This window comes from Pithys albifrons, chromosome 18 (genome assembly GCF_047495875.1).
Source record: "Pithys albifrons albifrons isolate INPA30051 chromosome 18, PitAlb_v1, whole genome shotgun sequence".
Classification (NCBI taxonomy): domain Eukaryota; kingdom Metazoa; phylum Chordata; class Aves; order Passeriformes; family Thamnophilidae; genus Pithys; species Pithys albifrons.
In genome coordinates this window covers 13223130-13233823 of record NC_092475.1, presented here as the reverse complement: position 1 = coordinate 13233823, position 10694 = coordinate 13223130, and the positions used below count along the sequence as shown (strand labels likewise).

General features: G+C 50.5%; 1 protein-coding gene across 1 annotated transcript; it reads right to left on the bottom strand.

Annotated features, from left to right (window-relative positions):
• Positions 1–3103: 3103 nt before the first annotated feature.
• LOC139680553 (perilipin-3-like) lies at positions 3104–10198 on the bottom strand. The gene is made up of 9 exons (XM_071573256.1): positions 9993–10198; positions 8720–8886; positions 6765–6832; positions 5544–5739; positions 5168–5250; positions 4420–4675; positions 3863–4053; positions 3619–3729; positions 3104–3523 (listed from the first exon to the last, which is right to left on the bottom strand). Exons 1-9 carry the CDS (start codon positions 10196–10198, stop codon positions 3104–3106), a joined length of 1698 nt encoding a protein of 565 aa, XP_071429357.1.
• Positions 10199–10694: the final 496 nt, after the last annotated feature.

Below are 10694 nucleotides of genomic sequence, written 5' to 3'. Positions count from 1 at the left end.
GAACAGGAGGAACACCCAGCAGAGTAGGTCCTTCAATCCCACTTTGCTCCCACACTGGTCAGGCACAGCATCTCTGTCTCCCAGCACTGAGGGCAGGAACTTCACCCTATTCCCATTGCAAATGAACTCCAATAAGCTCTGAAGGTCTTGAAGTTCTCCAACCACAGGGACTTAAAGGTGATACAGAAATTGGAATTGGCCAAGCAGCCCTTCAGGGAGGTCACAAACCCTTTTTAAACTGTATTTTACATCAAGCAATATCACAGCTTTTATGGAAGAGATGGCAATATCCAAGCACAAGAAACAGGGAAGTGACAAGGGGAAATGAAGCTCCTTGCAAGCAAATATAGAGTTTTTACCCTTCAGCACTTGCTGAGAACAGCTTCTCAATCTCTTGCCTTCCTGACAAAGCTGCTGGGGAAACCCTCCTTAGGCAGCTCCCTCTGCCAGGTGGGGCCACGGTAACATGTTGGTTAACGCCTCCTGACTCAGCTCAGGAGAAGTGACAGCCTGTTGGAGTGGTGCCCAGGGGAGCCCTCCCTGCCCCACAGGTCAGGCATTTGAGCAGCAAACAGCAGGGACTGAATAAAGAAAGGCAGGAGGATATGAACACGAGAATTAAAGAATTAAAATGTTAAACAAACTGGCAGAGGGCGATGGTGGCATCTACCAAAGTGAAACAAAAAGTGCCCTTGTGATTGCATTTAAAATTCAAATCAGCCCACAGCTGAGCTGTCACGTGGGGCCACAACACAAACAGGGAGGAACAGCAGTAGGGGAGGGTAAGATATAATCACTTGGGCTGTAATTATCAGAATCAAGGAACACTACAGCATTCCCAAGGGCTACTGAGAGCCAGAAGAGATGCCTCAAGGTACATCTTCCCTGCCAAGGTGATTGTTTAGGGTTGTCACATTACCAGCATCTCTTATTGCTATCCAAACTTGCTCAAAAATAAGCACAGAATCAGACAAGCAAGTTTGGATAAAACGCAGAACAATCTGGATACTTTCCCAGAGCTCAGAAGAGTCTCCATCTTAAAGTCAGTCCACTCATCATTCCCAGCTTCATCCCACCCTTATGCCTCTGCTGTCTCTGCAGCATGGATGGAAACAGGAGACCAAGTAAGAAGAAAGCCAAACTATTCCCACCTGTGAGCAGCCTGAATTTTGCCTTTCTTGTTGGGTGTAGCACATCTCCACGATTCCTCAGTCTCTGGAGATTAAGCAAGAGGGAAAACACAGCCAGAGGCTCCCTCTCAGCCTCCTCTTCTCAAGCAGAGCTTCAAGAGTTGCTGTGAGGACATTTTAGCCTGTTGTGAGTCTTCTGCTGCAATCTCCATGGCCTACAAAAGCCTTGCAGGAGTTGGACTGTTCATCCCCAGCTCCAGCACGAGGAGCCAGGGAGATTCCAGCCACACCCAGCACTCCAATTCCCAGCTGCAGAGGGGCCCAGACCTGTGGCCTCTCAAGGTACAAACAGCCAGGAGTGTCCATAGGAAAACAGATTTAATGAGCAAGAACATGCCCCAGTGATCCATGAGCAGAAGCAGCAGAGTTTGCTGGACTAAGCACTATGTTAGAACAGATCAGATGTGCTCCATTGACAAATCAATACCAAGGGCAGGAATGCCCAGCTATTCCTCAAAGCTCACTGCTAGCCAGGCAAGTTTAAAGGCAGGATTCAGGCATTCCTAGCTGGCAATGTATAACTTGGCTGTTTAGAGAGCCAAATACAGGTAACTTCCCACCAAGCAGCAGGACAGTCTCCAGTGTCACCCCTTCCCACCCTACAAGCCCAGCAGTACAGGAATCAGAACTGTGACTGCCTCTGAGCTCCTTTCCAGAGAGAAATCACTGCAGCAACCAGAGCACACAGTGGAGAGCTGACCCCTGCAATTCCTCTCTCAGATCTCAACAACACCCCGGTCTGACAACTTGACTTACCTTATCGTTTTGCTGTCAACACTAACTCGTTGCTACAGGAGGGAGACAGTTGTCTGATACCAGACCTGCTGAGCTCAGGGAATCAGGATCCAAGTCTTTACTCCATCAGGGGGTTGTGCTGCATCACTGAACAACTGATGTCAAACACAGAGCACCTGGTCCTGCCCCAGCACACTCATTACACACAGTAAACGTGGGATGAGGAGGGTTGTTGGAAAAGTGGTCACTTTTATGTTTGAGGGGGAAGTTCCACCTCTTCAAGTTCGCTCTCATCAAGAAAGCCCCCTCCCTAAGCCCTGTGTCTGACCACTGTGAAATAACTTCAGCCACCTTAAAAAAAACTCTAGAAGATGAGAATAAAAGTCTAGAAAACATGGGAGCAGATTCCACTTCTTTCCTTGAGGACAGAGGGGTGAGAAACAAGGAGTAGAGCTTTTCTTTCAGAAGTTCCACAGGCACTTGGTCCACCAGCCTTCACCAAATCCCTGTCTGGCCAGGCTGAACACACTGTGCTCTACAGCCTCTTCCAAAGGGACTCAGACATGGCATTTGGAGAGGTCTGAGCTCAACAGAAACACCTGGTCAGGAGAAGTTGGTGCTGATAGCAAAGAACTGTCACCTGCACCCTCTACCCTAATGACCCTCCACTATCTCTATCCCAGGTCCACATCCCTCTATCCCACCAAACAAACCTTCACCAGGCAGCAGCAGACAGCTACAGGAGAAGAGTTAGACCTTGGAGCACGAATGATGAGGGATGTCAGGGCTCTCACAGCTCCTCCAAGCATGCCAGGGTGCCAGCAGGGCACATACATACATCCAGGCCCAGGAGAGAGAAGGAATTGGAGCTTCACAGTTCCCAGGACACCAGCAGGGCTTCAGGGCTTCCAGCTGCCATCCTTACTGTGCCACTGAGTGCCCTCCACTGCCTGCACTGCTCCAGCCTCAGGGAATAAATTGGAAGGGCACAGTTCACATCCTTGAGCAATACTCACCCTTCCAGCCTTTGTCAAAGAGAGGCCAGAGACAGTTTTTTATATGCAGCAGATTTATTTTTAAATCAGTTATAACCCAATACAAGCAGCTTTTAGGAAGGCAATTTTTACACTGTGCATTAGCTGAGGGTTTAATACCAACAGCAATCATTGTTTCATCCTTTACATGAGGGTGGTGGAATGTTCTGGCTGCCCTGCTCCTGCAATCTCTGCCCTCTCCTGTGAGGGTTGATCCTCCTGGAACAGTTGCTCCTCCTGCCCCTCCAGTTCCCTGGAGGACAAGGGTCCCACCAGCCATGACAGAGGTGTGTTGTTCTTCAGGTAGTCCAACAGCTCCTCCATGTACTCCTGCATTGCTGCCAGCTTCCCCTGGCTCTGGGTCATCACACTGCTGGGCAAATCCTGGAGGGAGTTTGCCACCGAGAAAGCACCAGAAAGCTCCTTTATGGTACCCAGAGATTCTTCCATCTTGGCCTGCAGGCTGGAGGGAAGGCCTAGGATTGCGAGGACTATTTTCCAGCAGGCCAGTTGCAGATGATGTGTGGTTGTGCGTGCCATGAACAGGGTCAGGGACTCTGCCTCCTGGGAGGGGGCAGGAAGGACAAGACCAAGAGGGAGTCACTAAAAGAGTCCAGGGGACACCCATCAGCCCTTTGCTTCCCTCCCCAGGAAGGTACCTTTAGCTCTACAAAGCTTTCATCTCCACTCTTTTTGAGACACTTCTTACTCCAGTTCAGCCACATCTGGTGTAGCTTCTCCTGACCCTCCTGAAGCTTAAACGCTTCAATCTGTAGCAGGGGAAGACCAGAGTGACAAGACAGAGATCAGCTGGTGAACAGCACATCTCTTCATTGCAGTAATGAAGCTGAAACTAGGCCAGCTCTTTGGTCCCCTCCTTGCAGCAGCCTGGGCTGTACCTACCAGCTCAAAGATGCAGTGAAGCTGCCCAAGGATCTCCTGCGTTTCCTGACAGATCTGCTTCACCTTGGCTGTGGATTGTAGGTAGACAGACAGGCGAAGTTCCTCGGAGAGAGAGCCCAGCCTCACAAAGTACCTCTGCTCCTGCTGCATGGACATGGTGTCTGAGCCCTCAGCAGACACTCCCTCCTTGGCTGGGGGAAGAGGCAACATCTGTCACTGACTGACCAGAGGTGCCAGAGCTAACAAAGCAGCAGGAGATCTTGGACAAGAAGCCAGGTACCCACCCTCCAGCACGGCACTGGCACACATTGGAAGTGTTCAAGTGTCCAAGGCCAGGGTGGACAAGGTTTGGAGCAACCTGGGCTAGTGCAAGGTGTCCCTTGCCCATGGCAGAGAGTTGGGATTGGATGATCTTTAAGTTCTCTTTCATCCCAAGCCATTCTGTCATTCTTTTATTCCCAAAAGCCTCATTCCAGAGCAGGGGGGTGAGGAATGGCCCTGAACATCCCCAGGCTAATGGTTCCCATTTCCAATAGTCACACCCCTCATTTCCTTACCTACTTCCTCATCTCCAAGAAGGAGAGAGTCACCTTCTGTTCTCTCCAGCACAGCTTTTGCCCCACACACATCTGCCTGGCTCTCTCCAGGGTCCACAGCCATGCCCACACTGCTGGTCACTGCAGACCTGGCAGCCTCCACACTGCTCTGCAAGGTCTCCTCGGTCACATCTACCACCTCCATCATTCTGCTGGTCACATCATCCTTCACCTCAGCCACTCTGCAGGACACCAGCTCCTTTGTGTCAGAGAGAACCTGGGGAAGAGGAACAATGTCAGAGGAGGGGGTGGGTCATGCAGCACACCGAAATTCTGAGCTGTACCAAGAGGACAATTAGCACAGTGTCAGCTAAGCAGAACAAGAGGGCAGAGGCTTAAGCTCTGTCAGGGGCAGTTTAGGTTGGATATCAGAAAAAAATTCTCTACAGAGAGAGTGGTCAGGCATTGGCATGGGCTGCCCAGAGAGGGGGTGAATCCTCCATCCCTGGAGGTGTTTAAGGTGAGACTGGACATGACACTCAGTGCCATGATCTGGTAATCACAGTGGGGCTGGATCAGGAGTTGGACCTTGTAATCTCAGAGGTCTCTTCCAACCCAACTGATTATATGATTCTAAGTATTTACTCCTGTAGGAACTTGCACCTGGGGGTAGTTTGCTCTCCATACAAGAGCCTACTTCACTCCCAGGGTTAGACAGCTCACAAACCCCAGGCCCCTCTGCCTGCCAGGCACAGCCTTGGATCCTTACCTGTGCCACTGGCTTTTGAAGGATTGGCAGCTTCTCCCCTAGTTTATCCAAACTCTTGGAGGCATACTCACTTGCTGCAGCAACTGAGGGAAAAAAAAGGCATCAAAACTTGTTTTTCTGCAATTCCATCTCAAGTTAGACCTCGCAAAAATTAGTTTTAAGAAAGTCAACATCAGAGTCAATCCCTAAACCTTCAGTGAGGATCACACTCTTTGGACTGGGGCTCAGCTTTAGCCTTACTTACAAACCAGGAGCTGCCCTTTCACTGTGGTGATGGAAAGGTGCATTCCCTCATCCCAGGACTCCTTCTAGAGCTGGAAGGAGCCAGAGAGCCCCTGAGAGGCAGGTGCCAGGCTGCCCTTGCCCAGGGCCTTACCATGAGGCTCCAGTGCAGTCAGCACTGGCTGCACACAGCTGGCTGTGGCTTCAGTCACGCTCCTCACTCCTTTCTCTGCTGTATCACACACAGACCTGACACAGGGGTGGCTCTCCTTGGTGGAGGCATAAGCTGTAGAAGCCACCTCACAGGCAGAGCTGACCAAGGTCAGATTAGTCACCTCCTTTACTGCAGCCTAAAAAAAGCAAAGAAAAAAGCAGCCATGAAGCTTCAAATGTGGCCCTGAGCTTCCCAGAGAGATCTGCCCAAAACTGCCTGTTTGGGGGGAATCTTCAGCCAGACGAGTCACCTGGTCTGGCTGAGGAAGCAAAGCCTGGCATAGTGGCACACTCAGTTCAACCTATAACTCAGTTATTAAACAAGATCTGGAGCTTTGCCTTTTCAGGGATGGACCACCCTCTAAAGTTTTCCTCCAGCACAAGGAGCAGATAAGTTTTTGGGAAGCCTCAATACCTGTGTCCCCACACCCACCTCCTTTGGAGTGCCTATTTAACAAGCTAACACTCCAGGAGAAGCTCCCTCAGACAGCATTGAGCTGGGTTTAAGCTGACAGACTAGTCTACAAGAAGCCTGTTGCTAGTCCTGGGAGCAGAGCAAGAGCAGCAGAGCTGGGGGACACTGAAACAAGAACCTTTGCACAGAGGTACTGTTGGCAGCAAGTCAGGATCTTGACCACACAGAGAATCATCTTTCCTAGATGAGAACCAGGCTAATTTGCTTAGCCTATGAGGTCACTCACAGGGCCTTTAGACCTATTTTTTTGGCTGTGTTGTCACCCAGGTGTCCAGGAAAGCTGCAGGCATAGCCTGAGCACAGGAAACCCTCCTCCCTTTGTGGAGGCTGAGCTCCTCCCAACCTCAGCAGGGCCACCTCCTCACACCTGCACCCAGGAGCTGCCACTCCTTACATCCCACATGGAATACCCACCTCCTTCTCCTCCTCTTCTACCTCTGGAGAGCTCCTGGCAACCTCCTCTTCTACCTCTGGAGAGCTCCTGGCAACCTCCTCTTCTACCTCTGGAGAGCTCCTGGCAACCTCCTCTTCTACCTCTGGAGAGCTCCTGGCAACCTCCTCTTCTACCTCTGGAGAGCTCCTGGCAACCTCCTCTTCTACCTCTGGAGAGCTCCTGGCAACCTCCTCTTCTACCTCTGGAGAGCTCCTGGCAACCTCCTCTTCTACCTCTGGAGAGCTCCTGGCAACCTCCTCTTCTACCTCTGGAGAGCTCCTGGCAACCTCCTCCTTGGAAGGCATAGCAGAGGCCATGGCAGCTGGAATGCAAGTGGCACTGAGGTTTTAGTAAGAGACAGAAAAACCAGTGAGACCCCAGAAGGATTCACCTTCCCAGGGGTCATAAAAGAAAAGAGTTCTTTCACTGCCTGTTAAGGTGAGAACCCCTAAAATGGTCTTATAGAAGGAAGGGATCTGTGCTTCTTGGAAATCTACCTGGTTTTGAAGTTTTAAGTGGTTTATGATAACCAGAGGAACAAAGAGGACAGTGTTTCCTCACCCATAAAAGTTCTTAGACAGACCACAATGCTTACTATGAACTTATTGAGGGGAAGCACAGAGTCCTTCCTTCCTCCCCACCAAGGCTTTGGGGAACTCTTGAATAAAGAAGATTGTAACAGCAGAACTAGAGAGGAAATACAGGTCAAAAAATCATCCCTGCTGCACTTACACACCCCAACCAGAACAAACCCTTCACCCAAAGCCAACACAGGCTGTGCTTGACTCTTCAGAGAGGACCACAAGCAGCCTTGTACTAACTTGGCTGTAATAATGCCAAGGTCATGGGTTCAATCCCCAATATGGGCCATTGACTTAAGAGTTGGACTCGATGATCCTTGGAGGTCCTTCCAACTCAGAATAGTCTGTGATTCTGTAATATCACTACTCAACCAAGTAAGAAACATCTAACCACAAACCACAAGTTCAGAGAACACTTTCAGCTTTAACACCTGAAAATCCCCCCTGTAAATATGAAGACAGTACCTTTCTGACCTGCTGGAGCTGAGCAGACAACAAGCAAGGAAGTCACAGACACCACACCACTGCCCCCCAACCCCTTCTCTGCCTTTTTATAGTGCCTGGGGAGTGGGGTAAGGAGGGACCTCCAGGGACTGACAGCTCTGGGAAGCAGCAGGAAGGAGCCAGGTTCTCTCCTGGCCAATTAGAGGTGAAATAAGGCTGAAATGGACCTGCTGTGGCTCGTTAATTCCCCTGTAATTAGGCAGGTACACCTTGCCTTGTGTAGATGGGCTCCATTTGGAGGCCAGTGTCTCCATTTCATCAGCAAGAGCTATGAGCATGTGTAAAAGCAGTTTCATGTTCCTAGATTAATGACATTAAATGATTAATCAGGTTCCTAGATTATTGAAGAGCAATAAGATTTTGGGTTACCTAAGGGGAGCTTAGTTTCTGAGTTTGTCTGAGGTGCCACAATCCTTCTCAGACCATGTTCTGTCTGTCTCTACCCCACTGTCCAGAGCTCAGTGTCCCTCCTGTAGCACTGGGGTTTATGGTGACAACCCCCACTGCCTTGGCCAGAGATGCATCACTCCTCTGTTTGGAGGAAGATGAAGAAAAACAATCATAAACACAGGGAGGTGCTGGGAAAAAACCAAAGGTGGATATTCCATGATTCTATGAAAATAAAGGGAATGGGAAGACATAGCCAGAATAAGCACAGGTTGCAGTTTTTCCTCATAATCCACACAATTAGCTCAGGGATGGACCAGGAAAGGTGATGGAGGTGGTTGAAGAAGACACTCCTTTGCTGCCTGATCCCAGATGGTCAAGAGGAAAACCTGTGCCAGTGCCTGGAGCTGGAGCTGGTGCTGCAGAAACTGCAGCCAGCTCAGTGAGAGGATGCTGAAGGAGCCAGCAGAACTGAGAGTGGTTCCTTGGGAAGCACACTGACCCCAGGGGGCTGGACACCTCCCCAAGCTGCTCTCAGGAGGACACTGGCATGTTTTCAGTGACAACATGGTTGCTGTTGGCCAAAGGCTGTAATTGGTTGGGCAATATTTGGTTTTCAACTGAGCACCACCCATCAGTAAGTACTTTAAACTGTCCCAGCCTGGGGTAGGAGAGATCAACATGGTAACATTGATACACCAGAGACCCAAGAAATAGAGATCTTCCATCTGCTTTACCTGGGACCTGTGGAGTGTGTTGTAAGGTGCTGGTGAATCCCTGGAAATACCATTTCTGGTGGGAGGACAGAGTTGAGCCTTGCTTGGACAGGCCATCTGGCCATTTCAGCTGTTCCAGGGTATGAAAGATGGTGAGTTTTTTTCTTTCCTGGTGAAACTCAATCCCACTGAACAAGAAGGAAAAGGCACTGCATTACAGCAACTGAGCTAGAACTGAGCATCTTCCTAATGCTGCTTCATCAGCCTGGGCCTGTTCTGCACATGTGGCCAAACTCTGCTCCAAGTGAGCCTGTTCCTGGTCATGGGTCTGCTCACGGGTTAGGGAGCACAGGGGATGAGGAGGTCTCTGTGAAGCACCACAGAAGAGCCCTTCCTGCACATGGTAAGCAAAATACGTCTTTCTCAGGTGTGTAGTCAGGTTTATTCTGGTCATTGGCTGTGGAACTCTGGCAGAGCCTCTTGGTGGGAAGAGAAGTGGGTTGGGAGTGATCTGAGTGCTGAGCTCTGCTGGGAAAGCCAGAACCTCTGAGTAGGAGGTGGTGTCCCTGCACGGGCAGGGGTGTCTGGGGGTTGGCAGCAAAATTCTCAGCGCTGCAGGTGGGTGCTCATCTGCAAAAGAAAGACACCACCCAGGGTGTGGACATCCAAGTGCTCTGGTGCTTGTGTGTAAACCCTGGACAGAACATATGGGAGGTAACTCCAACAGGTCCTGTCAGGATGTTCCAGCTGGTGCTGGAGACATCAGTGAATCCACCAGGTCAGCCAGTCCAAGATGTTGCAGCCAACAGGTTGTTCTGTCCATGTGTGACAGGCGGAGCATTGACACTGGCTGCACATTAATCCCCATTTCTGTGCTGGTGATTGCACTGGTGTTTGAAGACCACAGAGCTACTGTGGAAGGGCAGGTCTCCCACCAAGGCAGAGCACAGCCTGTGGATCCTGTATCCATGGAGACAGCTCCTTCCACTCTCAGACATTTGACAGCAATTAAAGGCAGCCATCCTGGTGCTAATGATGGGAAGAGGGAGGCTGGAGCACTGGGCTGGGCTTGAGGACTGTGGGACAGTCCTTGAGGACTGTGGGACAGTCCTTGTCCTGCCAGCTGACTAAGGGGAGACTTTCTCTGAGGCTGTTGGGCTCTGTGTCTCAGCTGCTCCATCTTTAAAATGGTCATCATGATTCTGACCTTTTTCCACAAAGTGCTTTTTGTGATCTGCTGATTAAAAGTGCCAGATGAGAATTTGGGATTACTGGTAACGAGCCCCACACTCACCGTTGGAAAAGCAGCTCCTGCTCAGCCAGAGAATTTGGTTTCTCTGTCCAGATCTGGCCAGCACCAGCTGCCAAATCCTGGATTTGCTGCCCTCCAGCAGGAGGAGGAGGCACAGTCAGCCTCTGATGTGGAGATGTGCTTGTGCAGGAGGTCACCTCGAGGTGTAAGCAGAGCTGCAGGAGCACAAGTTCTGCTGTCCAGCACATCCTGCTCCTTCTCCTGACATCTGAGTGAGGTCCACACAGCTACTGTATGAAACAGGGACCTGTTGGAGAGAGAAGAGAGACCACCACCAAGGAAATCAGAGGGATGGAGCACCTTTGCTATGAGGAAAGGCTGAGATAACTGAGATTGTTCAGCCTGGAAAAGTCTTTGGGGTGACCTAATTGTGACCTTCCAGTACCTGAAGGGGCCAAGAAGATGGAGAGAAACTATTTACAGGTGTCTGGAGAGACAGGACAAGGGGGATTGGCTTTACAGTGACAGAAAGTAGGTTTAGATTAGAGATTAGGGAAAACTTTTTCCCTTGGAGGTGGTGAGTGCCCAGAGAAGCTGTGGCTGCCCCATCCCTGGAAGTGTCCAAGCCCACGTTGGACAGGGCTTGAAGCAACCTGGGCTGGTGGGAGGTGTCCCTGCCCATGGCAGGGGGTGGAACAAGATGAGCTTTAAGGTCCCTTCCAGCCCAGGCCATTCCATGATGAA